The sequence below is a fragment of the Aphidius gifuensis genome, linkage group LG1 (assembly GCF_014905175.1).
Source record: "Aphidius gifuensis isolate YNYX2018 linkage group LG1, ASM1490517v1, whole genome shotgun sequence".
NCBI lineage: Eukaryota > Metazoa > Arthropoda > Insecta > Hymenoptera > Braconidae > Aphidius > Aphidius gifuensis.
The window spans coordinates 31,441,452-31,457,738 of NC_057788.1; the positions used below are offsets into that span (position 1 = coordinate 31,441,452).

Consider the following 16,287-nt stretch of genomic DNA (forward strand, 5'->3'; position numbering starts at 1 on the left):
TTATAATTTAAAAATATACGAAACATAATTCTTGTTATGTTTTCTGTATTGGAAAAAAAGCTAAAACTTTGACTGAGTATTTTTTGAAATATTATTTTTGTTGTTATAGCTACTAAATAAATTTAATTTTTTTAGTTGACAATAATACTTGTGATTATTTACCTGAAGAATATCCATTTCAAGTAAAAAATAAAATGTAATATGTCATTTTCCAAAAGCCGTCGAATATAGATAATATTTTCGACAATGTATAGAGAAATAAGAGTGTGTAAAGCGACTTGTGTATTTCTCATTGTCTCTCCCCCATCAGATCGATGAAAACGAAGGGTGACAATATTTTCTAAGAACGATTCATTGTTCCAATGAATACAATAGATGTTGTTGCAACATAGACAATCGATTCGACAGCATGACAATTCTCATGCAATATCCACCACAACAAGTCGCGAAAATAATTTGAATAGAATAAATTAACGATCGTCATTGTAATTAAATATGAACATAGCAAATGTCACCCTATCTGTATTTCCTGAGTTTCCACTTATTCAACAATGCAACTTCTTCAAGAAAGTTTTTTTATACTAAAATGTACAGGTCTATGGAAACCAGCCAGTTGTTATGGTTGGCGTTCGTGGCTTTACAATTTATACATATTCATTATCCGTTTTAATTTGTGGATGTTTGTCATTACACAAAGTCTAGCCCTCGTATTAACAAGCAACAGCATTGAAGATTTTACAAATATATTATTTCTTTTATTGAGCGTTTTAGTTGTATGTGGTAAAATAAATAATATGCTGAGCGGTCGTAAACTGATGGACAAATTAATCAACAGTTTCAATAAATATCCTTTCAAGCCAGAAACCGATGATGAAATTAATATTCAAAATCGATTTAATCGCATTAATAGGTCAGCTAAATTAATTTATTTATAAATATATAATTTGTTAATTAATACTTTTTTAAATATTATAAATAACTGTTTAAAAATTTTTGTTAAACATTGAAGAATTAATACAATTCTTTATTGGGCAATAAATGGAATTACAGCAGCAGTGTGGTGTATTCGTATTCTACTTGATTTAAAACCAACTTATATTTTACCATATGGTGGCTGGTTTCCATATGATCATACTAAACCAATTATCTACTGGTTTACCTCAGTCCCACAAATCTTGGCACCATTTACGTCTGCTAATATAACTGGTAATGTGAATCATTTGTTATGCTCCAATTTATATTATCAACAATATTTTTATACATTTAGAAAAATTAGGGGTAAATCGAAACGCACCTTTAACTTTTTAAAATTATTTATATTTTCCGATGAGGAAATGATTATTAATTATTATTAAATGATTTTCATAGTGTTTTGTTTATTTATTCTTTTGTAATTCCAGTTGACATTATCGATTAATTTTATTATTTAGTTTGCTGCCCATTTTACGCCTCATGTGCTTACATTTTTTTAAAAAAATAATAAGTATGCATTATTTTAAATTATTTGTTATCCCTATAAAATTGTAAATTAATTTTTTTTCAGGTGCCTACGATTCATTTTTTGCTGGTATGATGATGCAAATTTGTTCACAAGTGAAAATTTTACAAAATCGATTTCATAATGAACTAGATAATTTGAGAAAAAAAAATTTCATTAATTTAAATCCATTATCACAAAAATATATAGAAAAAAAAATTTTTTCAGATTGTATTGAACATCATAATGCAATTATAAGGTATTTAATTATTTTTTTTTTTTTGTTATCATACCAACTAGCTGATGTCAATGAATGATAAGTATATTTTTTTATAAATTAATATGTTTTTCAGAATGGCCAATGTTGTTAATTCATTTTTTTCAACAATTGTATTTGTACAATACTCATTGAGCTCAATTGTTCTAGTCACAAGTGTTTATGTTTTATCTGATTTAAAACCAGGCTCATTAGAACTAATAGGTTGTTTGATGTATTTATCATGTATGTTTTATCAAATTTCACTATTTTGTTTATCTGCCCATGAGACAACACTTGCGGTAAAAATATTTTTCCATTAAAAAATAATTATAAAATTTAAAATTAATTTTTTTTTTTCATCAAACAGTTTGAAGAACTAGGTGATTCAATATATTATAGTAATTGGCTTAATTTAACAAGTTGCAGTTCTAAAAAAAATATGATTCTCATGATGTGTAGAATGTCAAGACCATTTGTTATTAAAAGTGGTCATATTGTCACTCTAAATATGGACTCGTTAAAATATGTAAATTTTATTATGGCTTTGAAAAAGTTTAATGTCTATATATTAAATACTAAATATTTTCATGATTTTATATTACTTACAGCTAATGAAATTAACATACTCAATTTACAACGTACTTTAACCTTAATATTGTATTCTCTCTCTTCTGGAAATAACTCAATTTATAACGTACTTTAACCTTAATATTGTATTCTGTCTCTTCTGAATTAAATAACTCAATTAATAACGTACTTTAAACTTGATATTGCGTGTTCTGTCTCTTCTGGAAATATCAGTAAAATTGTTATGTTATGTTTAATAATTTTTATTGTCTTTTTTTTCAACAAAATATTGGAGAAAACAGAAAAAAATACTCGGTAAAATTGTAAGTATATTGAATAATTCATTATTTTTATTAATATTATTGTTTATTGTTGTCAATATATTATGTGTCATTGTATAAAATTCAACTGTCAAATTTTAAAAATTCTTAAATTTATTTATTTTTCTCATAGAAAAATATTTATTGTCAAACAGTCAATTTTTTTTAGGTGCATAAGTCCTAGAAAAATTATCTAGGATACTCATTAGAAGCGTCTTAATTTGTAATATTTTGTACCGCCATTGATTTAATTTGTACCTCAAAATTATAAAGAGTGAAGAAAGGGTTAAAAATCAATTTCTTTTCCTAGATGACTTAGGGGGGGGGGGGGGAATTACTACAGACGCAGAATAATTATTTTACTAATTTGTACCGCACCAAGCTCATCATTTGTACCTCAAAAATAACAACAAAAAAAAATTATTTACTCCAAAATGATAATTAACGATTGCATATTTGCTTTAATTATGGAAAATGATGTTCAGCTTTTCATAATACCCCATCGAAATACTTGAAAAAATAATGCCATATTTACCAAAAACTATAAAGACGAAAAATCATCACCCAAATTTAGTATAGGTTTTAATATTCAATTTTAATTAATAGAGGATAATAAATTTTTGTCTTTGTCTAAATACTTGAGTGGAAGTGAGAAACAGTATTCTCTTTCTAATCTTTCGTCTAATGTTTACTTGACAATTGCATAGTGTCTTTAAAAATCAATATTTTTAAATAATTTTGTTTTTGTTATGAAGAGCTGAACATGGACTCATTTGTACCGGCAAAATTATAATTTGTACCCTCAATAATAATAATAATAATAATAATAATAAAGTGTTGTAAATTGATATTTTGGAGCATAACAATAACTTGTTTTTTCATTTTTATTATTGAGGTACAAATTCTGCTCTTATCAGTAAAAATAAGCCCACGTCCTTATATGTATAGCTACTGAATAAACTTGATTTTTTAGTTGAATTTCTATTTTCTTTTTATTTATATTGAAAAAATAAAATATAATATGTCATTTTCCAAAAGCCGTTGAATATAAAAAAAAAATTATATAGAAAAAATATAGAAAAAAAAAAAAAAAAAAAAAAAAAATTTTTTCACGAAAACGCATGATAATAATATTATAATAAAAAACGCCTAATTTTTTATTTTTTTATTTGTTTATTTAATTATATAATTTTTAAAAATTTGGATATTTTTTGAAAATTGAAAATATAATAATATAATATAATATAAAATATAATATAAAAAATATTTTTTTCTCGTTTTTACATTTATCAAATAAATATTTGTTTCTCTATTTGATGAAAGTTATTTGTAATTATTTACCTTGAAAGAATATATCCATTCCATCCGCGTGGTTGTACATTTTTCTTATCGTATGTATTTTTAAATAAAAAATAAAATATAATATGTCATTTTCCAAGAGCCGTCGAATATAGATAACAAAGATTTTCAACAAAGGATTAAATAATAAGAGTGTGTAAAGCGACTTGTGTATTTCTTATTGTCTCTCCCCCATCAGATCGATGGAAACGAAGGGTGACAATATTTTCTAAGAACGATTCATTGTTCCAATGAATACAATAGTTGTTGTTGCATCATAGACAATCGATTCGACAGCCTGACATTTCTCATGCAATCCACCACAACAAGTCGCGAAAATAGTTTGAATAGAATAAATTAACGATCGTCATTGTAATTAAATGTGAACATAGCAAATGTCACCCTATCTGTATTTCCTGAGTTTCCACTTATTCAACAATGCAACTTCTTCAAGAAAGTTTTTTTATACTAAAATGTACAGGTCTATGGAAACCAGCCAGTTGTTATGGTTGGCGTTTGTGGCTTTACAATTTATACATATTCATTATCATTTGCAATAGTTGGATGTTTGTTATTTCACAAAGTCTAGACCTCGTATTAACAAGCAATAGCATCGAAGATTTTACAAACATATTATTCCTTTTATTGAGCGTTTTAGTTGTATGTGGTAAAATAAATAATATGCTGAGTGGTCGTAAACTGATGGACAAATTAATCAACAGTTTTAATAAATATCCATTCAAGCCAGAAACCGATGATGAAGTTAATATTCAAAATCGATTTAATCGCATTAATAGGTAAATTAATAAAATACAATATATAATAGTAAAAAAAAATTGAATCAGTTTTAATAATAATTAAAATGTTGTATTTTATAAATTTTTTTTTTTTATTGAAGAATTAATACAATACTTTATTGGGGAGTGAATAAAATTTCAGTAACAGTATTTAGCTTTCGTAAAATTGTTGAATTACAACCGACTCATATTTTACCATATGGTGGCTGGTTTCCTTATGATCATACTAAACCAATTATCTACTGGTTTACTGCAGTGTCTCAGCTTATGGCACCAGTTATGGCTGCTAATATGACAGGTAAACTTTTTCGATTATTAAATAGCCATCAACAGCTACCAACAATATTGATGGAGAAAAGTAATTTAACAATCGGGCCCAGATAAAAGTACTTTTATAAATTTTTTAAATTTAAAAAAGTTTTTATTTTTCAATTGTCTTATATTTTTCGCTAACTTTTTATTTAGAAAAGCTGTCTGTTTTTTTATTGTACCATTTATAATGCATATAAATTTTGATATCCATATAGTATTTTATTATTTTTTTTTTTTTCAATATAAATTTTTAAATCAAATAGTTTTTTTGTTTTTTCATATTTTCTTTTTTTTTATTAACATTATGCTATTGTAAATTAATCATTTTTTTAGGTGGCTACGATTCATTTTTTTGTGGACTAATGATGCAACTTTGTGCACAAGTAGAAATATTAAAACATCGATTCAATAATAAACTTGATAATTTAGAAAAAAAAAATTTGATTAATTTAAATCCGTCAGTTCACAAAAATATAGAAAAAAAAATATTTTCAGATATTATTGAACATCATATTGCTATTTTAAGGTATTTAATAATTTATTTATTTTTTCTACGACTCATTAAATTTTATTCTACTAATGTCAATAAATAATAAATGAATAAATGAAATTATTAACTTGTACTATTTTCAGAATGGCCTATGATGTTAATTCATTTTTTTCGAAAATTGTTTTTTTACAATACTCATTGAGTTCAATTGTACTAGTAGCAAGTGTTTATATTTTAGCTGGCTTAAAACCAGGCTCTTTGCAATTTACCAGTGGTTTGATATATTTATTATGCATGTTTTATCAAATTGCATTACTCTGTACATCTGGCCATGAGATATCACTTGCGGTAATTTAAAATATTACTAATTTATATTTAAAATATAGCAATTATAATAATTTTATTTTGTTGAATAGTTTGAAGAACTTGGTGACTCAATATACAATAGTAATTGGCTCAATTTGACAAGTAACAAGTCTCAAAAAAATATGATTATTATGATGAGTAGAATGTTGAGACCATTTGTCATTAAAAGTGGTCATTTTGTCACTCTCAATATGGATTCATTAAAATATGTAAATTTAATATTATTTTGAAAATATTTACTGCTTATATAATACTAATTTTTTTTTTATTATTTATGCTTGCAGCTAGTAAAACTTTCATACTCTATTTATAACTTACTCTAATAATTAAATAACGTATTCTGGACTGAAAAAATAACAGAAAAAATGTCACATTTTAATTGTAAGTATGCATAGTGAATAATATAAGGCAAGTGTTATTATTTGTTATTGTTGTCAATATGTTATGTGTCATTGAATAAAATTCAAATGTTAAATTTTAAAAACAATTAATTCGAAATATTTATTGTCAAACAGCCAATACTTTTTTAATGAATTTCTTTAAACTTAATTGAATTTTTTTTCTTATTTGTTTATTTTTAAAAATTTGGATATTTTTTGAAAATTAAAAATATTTTTTTCTCGTTTTTACATCTATATCAAATAAATTTGTTTCTCTATTTGATGAAAAATATTTGTAATTATTTACCTTGAAAGAATATATCCATTCCATGTGATTATACAATTTTCTTGACGCATGTATTTTTTTTTTAATAAAAAATATAATATAATGTGTCATTTTCCAAAAGCCGTCGAATATAGATAATATTTCCAACAAAGGATTAAATAATAAGAGTGTGTAAAGCGACTTGTGTATTTCTTATTGTCTCTCCCCCATCAGATCGATGAAAACGAAGGGTGACAATATTTTTTAAGAACGATTCATTGTTCCAATGAATACAATAGATGTTGTTGCAACATAGACAATCGATTCGACAGCATGACAATTCTCATGTAATCCACCACAACAAGTCGCGAAAATAATTTGAATAGAATAAATTAACGATCGTCATTGTAATTAAATATGAACATAGCAAATGTCACCCTATCTGTATTTCCTGAGTTTCCACTTATTCAACAATGCAACTCCTTCAAGAAAGTTTTTTTATACTAAAATGTACAGGTCTATGGAAACCAGCCAGTTGTTATGGTTGGCGTTCGTGGCTTTACAATTTATACACATTAATTATCATTTGCAATAGCTGGATGTTTGTCATTTCACAAAGCCTAGACCTCGTATTAACAAGCAATAGCATCGAAGATTTTACAAATATATTATTTCTTTTATTGAGCATTCTAGTTGTGTGTGATAAAATACATAATATTTTAGGTGGTCGTGAAGTGCTAAAAAAATTAATTAACAGTTTTAATAAATATCCATTTAAGCCAGTAACTGATGATGAAGTTAATATTCAAAATCGATTTAATCGCATCAACAGGTCAGCAAAATAAATTCATATATCAATCTAGTATTATTTCTACAGTTTCTACTATTTAATACTTTTTTGAATATTATAAATTTTATTCTGTCATTAATAAGTTTTCAAAAATTATTTTTACATTGAAGAATTAATACAATCCTTTATTGGACAATGAATGGAACAACAGCAACAGTGTGGAGTATTTGTAAAATATTTGAATTAAAACCAACTTATGTTTTACCAGTTGGGGGTTGGTTTCCCTATGACTACGAAAAGCCAATTATTTACTGGTTCACCTCGGTCTCACAAATCTTGGCACCAATCATGGCGGCTAACATAACCGGCAAGTTGAATCATTCATTATGCTCCAATTTATTATCAAAATTTTTTTCATATACATTCAGAAAAACGAGGGGTAAATAGACACTCCAAACAAAATTAAAACGCACTTGTAACTTTTTTAAATTATTTATATTTTTTGAGGAGGAAATGCTTATTAATTATTAAATGACTTATTTATTTTTTTTTTTCAATTCCAATTGACATGTTTGACTTGATTTATTATTTAGTTTGCTGTCTATTTTACCCCTCATGTGCTTACATTTTTTTTTTTTTTTATAATATGCATTTTTTAAAATTATTTGTTTACTTCATTATAAAATTTTAATTTCATTTTTTTTCTAGGTGCCTACGATTCATTTTTTGCTGGAATGATGATGCAAATTTGTGCACAAGTAGAAATATTAAAACATCGATTTCATAATCAACTAGACAATTTGGAAAAAAAAAATTTCATTAATTTAAATCCATTATCACAAAAGTATATAGAAAAAAAAATTTTTTCAGATTGTATTGAGCATCATAATGCAATTATACGGTATAAATATATTTTTTATTAGATTAATTTGTTTTTTTAAATATAAAAAATTTATTAAATTTTCAGAATGGCCAATGTTGTTAATTCATTTTTTTCAACAATTGTATTTGTACAATACTCATTGAGCTCAATTGTTCTAGTCACAAGTGTTTATGTTTTATCTGATTTAAAACCAGGCTCATTGGTATTTATCAGTACTTTGATATATCTATTCAACATGTTTTATCAAATTTCACTATTTTGCATATCTGCCCACGAGACAACACTCGCGGTAAAAAATAAAAATATTCTTATCAAAAAATAATCATAGAATTTGAAAATTAATTATTTTTTTTTTATTAAACAGTTTGAAGATCTTGGTGTTTCAATATTTCAAAGTAATTGGCTCAATTTAACAAGTTGCAGTTCTAAAAAAAATATGATTCTCATGATGAGTAGAATGTTGAGACCATTTGTCATTAAAAGTGGTCATATTGTCACTCTAAATATGGACTCGTTAAAATATGTAAATTTCATTATGGCTTTATAAAATTTTTCAATATTCATAATACTTAATTTTTTTATTATTTATCATTAATAATTAATGCTTGCAGCTAGTGAAACTGTCATACTCTATTTATAACGTTCTTTAAATCAAATATTTAATAATTTTTATGACGATTTTATTTTTTTTTCAACACAATAATAGTTGAAAATTGTTTTTGGAAATTAAAAGTACTTAACCAGAATAAAATTTATTTATTAACTGTTATAAATATATGAACTTTGTTATTTTATTGTTGATAAATTTATTTATTTATTTACAATCACTGAAATTTTCTTAGAAATAAAAAAAAATCTATACAATTACTTTTCTGTAAAAATTATTATTTTATTTTTTCATTATTATTTAAAAAAAAAGTTAAAAACTCAATAATATTGACAGGAAATAAAATAGGAAATTCAAATAAAAGCATCCGGTAATGAACAAAAAAAAAGTTTCAAATACAAATATTTAAATTAATAGTTGAAAAAGTAAAACATTATTTTCTAATTTTTCTTTGTTTGTTTTTTTAAGTATAAGGTATAATTGAGACTTGTTTATACTATTATTATTTTTTTTTTTATTAAAATATTTGTGTTTGAAATGTGTTCTAATGTTTTGGTTAAAAAAAGGGTCAATTGTTTAGAAAATTTTTATTTTATTCATGAACTCGTAACTGACAAAAGTGAGTCTAATAAAATTGTGTTGAGGCTGATTGTCTTGATAAAAAAAATAACATCATGTCGTTATTTGAAAAAAGCTTTATTATTTTACAAATTTTTGGTATTAAAAAATCAAAAATTTGTAAATTTTCAAAATTATATAATTTATATACATTATTTATTTGTTCAATACAATTATTATTTTTTTTATCACAATTAATGGCGTTTTTTAAAAAAATTCAAGAGTTAAAATTTTCACAAGAAATTGCTGAAATTTTTGGTTTTACATTGACTATGTTTATTATACTGTGTGAGTCTTTGACTGTTTTATATTTCAATAATAATATTATAGAAATTGAAAAAATTCTCGAGAGAAAACCATTCACAGTTGAAAATCAAAAGGAAAAAATTATTCGAATTTATTTCGAGCGTATGACAAAGTAAGTATTTTAAAAATTCGAAAAAAATTATTACATTTTAGATTAAAAAAAATAATTAATATTTATTAATTTTTTGATTAATTAAATTATTCATTTATTTTTTTTCTTTTAAAAATTAATTTATTGTCAAATAACCAATTTTTTATAATTTTATTAATTTTTTTTTTCATTTTTTATTGTTTAATTATTTGTTAATTTATAAATTGTTTATTTTTTTTTGTAAATTCAAATATAATTTATCAATAAATTAATATAGTTTTAGGTAATTCAAATTTATAAATTTATTTTTAAATTTTAAGCTTGCTGGCATGGATATTTGGACTAGCAATGTCATCCGCAGCAGTTGGAACAATATTATATAAATTACAAACAGCTAAATCATCAGTAACTCCATTTAACACAGGAATAATAACATCTTATTATTCCTTCCCAAGATTTTATGAGCTAACTGTTATCTATGAAATATCAACAATACTCATTGCATTCTCCATTGATGTTGGACATGATTTATTATTCGTCAGCATGATGCTAGAAATTTGTGCTCAAGTATCAATGATTAAATACAGATTTAAAAGTATGATTAACAACATCAAAAATAATTATGATAATAAAATAATAATTGATTCATTTGAACGTGCTAAAATTGAAAAAAATTTAATTAATAATTTCGTTGAATATCATTTGGAAATTTTATATTTAGCTGATAAAATAAGTACTGTATTTTCAGCTGAAATGTTTATGCAATTTTTATTAAGTGGAATATTTATATGTGTACTGGCTTTTCAATTATCCGTTACACAATTATTATCATCTGGATTTTTTAGTGCAGCGTGTTTATTAAGTGCAGCACTTTCACAAGCTGCTATTATTTGTATTGTATCAGATGAAGTTAAAATACAAGTATGTTAATTATTTTTTTCAGAAATTTAAAAATTAATTATTTTATAATTACAATTTAAATATTTTTTGAAAATAATTTTATCACATTTTTCAGTTTGAAAATCTTAACCAAATGATTTATCATATTGATTGGACAATTTTACAAAATTCAACTAAAAAATCATTGATCATTATTATGATGAGAACATCAAAGCCATTTGTATTTAAAATTGGAAAAATATTTACAAGTTCAAGAGAAATTTTTAAAGATGTAAGTATTAAAAAAAAAACCTAATTAAAAATAAATCACACAAAAATAATTTAAATATTTTAATTAAATTTATTTTTTTATAATTAACTAATTGTATTTTATTTTAACTTACAGATTTTGAAATGTTCTTATTCAATTTTCAATGTCTTACATAAATAAATTAAAAATAATTAATTTAATTCTATAAAACCAGCGGAGCTTTTAAATTTTTACTATTTTGATAATAATTATTTTTAGCGTATTATTTTCCCCACATGTATACAGCTAAATAAAAATTAAAAATAAAATGAAAATAGCTTTAAATTTATTTACAAAAAATTTCCATCAAATTGAGATTGAGCCATCTTTAAAAAAAAAACAATCAAACATTTTAATATTTAATTTTTCTAATGCGTACTTTTCTTTTCGATCTATAATTTTTTCTAGACCCAGTAAATTTGTAGTAAATAATTTCACAAAATAAACACAGTAATCCAATGGAGTACCCCAGCATCATCAATAAAAATCCTGGAATAAGATCAGAAAGTTCAATAAAGCTATTTTCCATTGATTGATCTTTATCATTGTTGGTTTCTTGTCTAATTTGATTTTTCATTGCTTCCATATCACCAAGATGAGAAGCAATACCAGCCCACTTAAGTTGTCGTAATTTTTTTTCGATTCTACTCACACAAGGTAAACCTCGCCAAGCTGCAATACTCAATGAAACACTTGACAATACTTCTGGTAATTTTCTAACAATACTCGTATCATAATTATGACTTGCTGACGTTGTATTTAAAAGTGTTGAAAGTGCAAGACTTTTATTTTTTCCATTCATTAAATCAAGTAGTTTTTTTCTAAATACATCTCTTTCAAATGTAATAAATCTTTTCATCATTAATTTACTTAAATTATCAAATTTTTCAGATGTTCCTTGAACCCTTTTAAAAAATGTGGGTGATAATTTTGAACCTCCAAGCATTTTATTCGACATAACTAAATCTTCAAATGTATCCATCTTTTCAACTGGTCGAGACATTAAATTACCAGCCATTGTTGCCAAATAAAATTGACACAATATATAGCCAAATATAATCCACGACATGAATTTTATTCTGTATGATAATCTTATTGGCTGTTTGTTCCATGCAACACCAATAACAACAGCTAATATTTCTAGAAAAGATATTTTTCTAAACAACGTCAGTCTAAGAAATACTGAAAATAATAATACACCACCAACTGCCATCCAAACGGTATTTTGTAAAGGTGATATTAATCCACCAACTGAAAAATTAGTACCAATTGGTACTAAAAAAACAAACTGCACCATTTCATAGAGCATAATGAAGTCAGTACTTTGAGCTGGTCTCCAAATGATTCCACCAACAAGAAAATCAACAGTTCTATTTGTCAAAGTACGTGTAACACTGTCTGACCTTGTTTCATTTGAACCAACAACAATTTCCATTGGATTTATTGTAAAATTAAGTGAGCTTTGAATGATTTTTATCATTGATACTTCAATACCTGTTAATGTTTCATTGTCAAGATGAGAATAAGGCTCATGATCATAATATCCCATTGTAACACTACAATTATTCATTTTAATTGGCATAAAAAAATCATATTTCCATGTTCCATTTTGACATTTATCAACAATCACTGGATCCATTGGTTTACACAATATATTTGATTCAAATGAATCACTTTCAGCTGCGAAAAAATCATCTTTTACTGAGCCAATTATAACAACTCTAGACACTCTTTTTATCCACAATAATTGTATCAATATTTTTGCTTCTTCAATAAATAATTTAATGTTGTTAAATATATTAATTAACAAAACTGCATATCTACCATTTCGACCACAAATTTCATTCAATTTTATTGTTGCATCTAGCAAGTCTGTATGATTTTTCATGATGATAACTACGTCAAATAGTGCCTTCTGTGCTTTTGATGCATTTGAATATTTATTTAAAACAAATGTTGCCTGATTTTTTTGTAGCTGTTTTAAATAAAAATATGATATATCAGAAGTATGATTATCTGTTAAAACTACTGTAATACGTGAACGTTGTTGATTCATATAATTTGTTATAAATTTATCAACACAAGAAAATTGATTAAGTAAATTTTTCAATTGATCTGTTGAATCATTGATAATCAATTTATTTTGTTGCACTATTTTTAATTCTGGTACGACAATTGAGTTACAACTTTTCACAAGTATTGATGTGAAAATCAATAACGACAATAAGGCCATCATGGTGTACTTTTAAAAACTATATATAAATTAATGACAAGTTTATGACAGTAAGTACTGATTGTTAATAATTATACCGTGACAAAAAAATTTTTTTTTTATTTTATTACCTTGCCTAACGTGTGCATTGATGCACGCCATTAAAACAAAGATAAGATCAAACAAAGATATACTTCGACAACAAGGCTTGTATCACAAATAAAATCTTTCCACATTATTTTTATATTATTTATGCAGGTCGAGCATTTAACTGCAACTTTTAAAAGTATATTTACATTATTTGAAGATTAAAATTTGTATTATTTATTTACTTGTCAAGCCAATTGCATGTTGATAAATTATAAAATTTTAAATAAAATAGATGCCAGGTTAATTTTAATATTGATTATTATTAACTAATTACCATATGACGTGTGCATCACAATCACTATGACACGTGCAATAAAAAAATAACGCATACATAATTTAAATATATTTTTCTATGCTTTTAAAATTGATGAATTTTTTTTTCGATATGCATCAAAAGTTTTTCGACTAATTGTGATTTGTTTTGGATATTTATTTGCTAAATGTTTCAGCTTATTTTTGTGTTTTAATTTAGATTTTTTTATTTTTTTTATTTTTTGTATTTTAAAAATGATTAATTCACCAAAAAGTAATAACATGCCCGATATACAACCAGCTAATAAAAGATAAAATCCAGGAGCAATGTCATTCATTCGAAGAAAATTTTGTTCAAGTGATGCATCTTCTTGTTCTTTGGCTTTGAGAAATCGATGTTTAGATGAAATTGTAGTGCCAATGTGTGAAACAATACCACCTTGAACAAGCTGCTGTAGTTTTTCATCAACTCTCGTGAGATATGGAAGACCTCGCCAGGTAGCAAAACTGACTGGCAGACTAGCCAATGTTTCTGGAACTTTATGAACAATAAGAGGATCAAATTTTGTTACAATTGATGATACATTTAGCACACCAACAAGTGCATAACTCTTATTAACTCCATCAATTAAATCCTGAAGAGTTTTAACATAATCATCTTGATCTAAAATAATAAATTTATCACAAATTTCTTTAAACACTGAATCAGATTCTCGATCATCATCAGATGCATTTTGAGCATCAAAAAATAATTGTTTATGTGTTTTTGTGCCTGCCAATGGTTTGCCAGAATTAACAAGATCTTTTATTGTATTTATTTCACTATTTGAACCAGCCAATAATCTACCAGCCATTGACGCCAAATAAAATTGAGTCAATAAAAAAGCAAAAATAATCCACGACATAAATTTTATTCTGTATGATAATTTTACTGGCTGTTTGTTCCATGCAACACCGATAATAATTGCTGATATTTCTAGAAGAGACATTTTTTTAAATATTAAAATTCTCAGAAAAACAGCTATTATTAAAACAACTAGAATTGCCCACCAAACATCTGTGCTCAGTGGTGATACAAGACCAAGCATAGAAACACGAGGTTCATTTGGAACAAGCCAATCAAGATCAATGATATCATAAGCCAAAGCAAAGTCAATGTCTTTTTCTGGATGCCAAATAATTCCACCAAAAGCCAGATCAATTGTTTTGTGAATATCAAATTCTTCCAGTACTTCATCTTCTTTTGTTGTATTATTTCCCCATTCGATTTCGGAAAAATTTGGATTAAAATTTAACGAGTTAGCAATGTCATAGATAATTGTTGCTTCAATTCCTTCCAATGTAGTTTCATTATTTTTCATGACCAAATGAGCGTAGGGTATTTGTTCAAAATATGCAATATTAACAGAACAATTATTCATTTTCATTGGAGCAAAATAATCATGAATATTAAGCCACTTTTTCTTTTGGCATTTACCAACAATTATTGGATCCATTGGTTCACGTAAAATATTTGGCTTAAAGCTTTCACTTTGGGCAGCAATAAGACTGCCATTCACTCCACCAATTACAACAACGTTTGATGTTTTTTTTAGCCATAATATTTGTAGTAATTTCGTTGCTTCTTTCATGAAAAGTTTTTCATTTTGTATTGAATCAACAAGTAAAATTGCATATCTGCATTCACGACCACAAAGCTCATTTAATTTGATTGATGAATTTTCAATATCTTGGTAATTTTTTATGATGAGAACAACTTCAAGTAAATTATTTGGATTGTCTTGAAAATTTGTGTCTTCGGTTAGAATATATGTTGATCGGATTTCCTGAAGATGACGAAGGTAAATTGTTGATATTGGATTTTGATCGTTTGTTAAAAGTACGGAAATTCTTGATGGCTGTTGTTGCATGTGTTCCACGACAAATGTTTCAATACAAGCAAGTGTTTGAAGACGAAATGTCAATTCATGTGTATAAAATGTATTTGATACATCAATACGTTCACGGTTCATTGGATTTTCTCGTCTTAGAGGTGACACTTTTGGTAGAACAATACAATTTCCACATTTTAATGTTAATAAATAAATTAAATAATGCACAAACATGCTGGTGAACTTAATTCTGCAGTTGATGGAACTTGGCTGTTCTCATTACAAACTGTTACTGTGACCAGGTTTTTTTTTGTGGTAGCGTGACAATTGAAAAATTGGAGTAATTTATTTATCAGCAAAAAACATCTTGTGGAATATAAATTATTATCACTAATAAGTACATTGAAGATCAAATAATAATTTTTTTAATCGAACTTGAAAAAAAATGTATTATCAATTATATTTAATCTTGTTTATTTTTATATTTTCAACAACTCGGAAAACGTGACATTGTATGAGTAGGTTGTCAATATAGCTTATCGAAAAATCAGCTATTTTTTGTATGAAAAAAAAAAATAATGTTGCATGATTTTTAAATATTTTTTAGGTCAAGTTTTTTGCATCGTATAACATGCAGGATGAATAAAAATTTCACACAAAATTGAACTGTATTTTTACATGATTAATCATTGAACAAACATCCTGAAAATTTAAAACATTTCATCGAGTTTATTTTGTGATAATTTC

At 25.2% G+C, this 16,287-nt stretch overlaps 4 protein-coding genes across 4 annotated transcripts; 2 read left to right on the forward strand and 2 right to left on the reverse strand.

The window, feature by feature from the left end:
• Positions 1–557: 557 nt before the first annotated feature.
• LOC122847730 (putative odorant receptor 71a) lies at positions 558–3,416 on the forward strand. Its single transcript, XM_044145583.1, has 6 exons — positions 558–910; positions 1,010–1,206; positions 1,544–1,736; positions 1,831–2,035; positions 2,104–2,374; positions 3,379–3,416. Exons 1-6 carry the CDS (start codon positions 678–680, stop codon positions 3,414–3,416), a joined length of 1,137 nt encoding a protein of 378 aa, XP_044001518.1. The 5' UTR covers positions 558–677.
• A 983-nt stretch (positions 3,417–4,399) lies between these two features.
• Positions 4,400–6,249, forward strand: LOC122860459 (odorant receptor 4-like). Its single transcript, XM_044164282.1, has 6 exons — positions 4,400–4,758; positions 4,860–5,056; positions 5,404–5,596; positions 5,704–5,908; positions 5,977–6,135; positions 6,211–6,249. The coding sequence occupies exons 1-6, from the start codon at positions 4,400–4,402 to the stop codon at positions 6,247–6,249; spliced, it is 1,152 nt and encodes a 383-aa protein (XP_044020217.1).
• Positions 6,250–11,407: 5,158 nt separating this feature from the next.
• On the reverse strand, positions 11,408–13,291 carry LOC122860460. Its single transcript, XM_044164283.1, has one exon. It carries the CDS (start codon positions 13,289–13,291, stop codon positions 11,408–11,410), a length of 1,884 nt encoding a protein of 627 aa, XP_044020218.1.
• Positions 13,292–13,911: 620 nt separating this feature from the next.
• LOC122847739 lies at positions 13,912–15,774 on the reverse strand (the record flags this gene model as incomplete). The annotated part of the gene is made up of 1 exon (XM_044145593.1): positions 13,912–15,774. A coding segment is annotated over exon 1 (1,863 nt), but the record flags the coding sequence as incomplete, so codon positions are not given.
• Between the last annotated feature and the right edge of the window lie 513 nt (positions 15,775–16,287).

What these genes read in the sequence shown, in the direction of transcription:
- LOC122847730 (XM_044145583.1), top strand. Translation starts at nt 678, where the DNA reads ATGTTTGTCATTACACAAAGTCTAGCCCTCGTATTAACAAGCAACAGC. An exon ending in CATCATAATGCAATTATAAG is followed by an intron (nt 1,737 to 1,830) that starts GTATTTAATTAT and finishes TATGTTTTTCAG; the next exon opens with AATGGCCAATGTTGTTAATT. An exon ending in CCCATGAGACAACACTTGCG is followed by an intron (nt 2,036 to 2,103) that starts GTAAAAATATTT and finishes TTCATCAAACAG; the next exon opens with TTTGAAGAACTAGGTGATTC.
- LOC122860459 (XM_044164282.1), top strand. Translation starts at nt 4,400, where the DNA reads ATGCAACTTCTTCAAGAAAGTTTTTTTATACTAAAATGTACAGGTCTA. An exon ending in TATGGCTGCTAATATGACAG is followed by an intron (nt 5,057 to 5,403) that starts GTAAACTTTTTC and finishes TCATTTTTTTAG; the next exon opens with GTGGCTACGATTCATTTTTT. An exon ending in GCCATGAGATATCACTTGCG is followed by an intron (nt 5,909 to 5,976) that starts GTAATTTAAAAT and finishes TTTGTTGAATAG; the next exon opens with TTTGAAGAACTTGGTGACTC.
- LOC122860460 (XM_044164283.1), bottom strand. Translation starts at nt 13,291, where the DNA reads ATGATGGCCTTATTGTCGTTATTGATTTTCACATCAATACTTGTGAAA.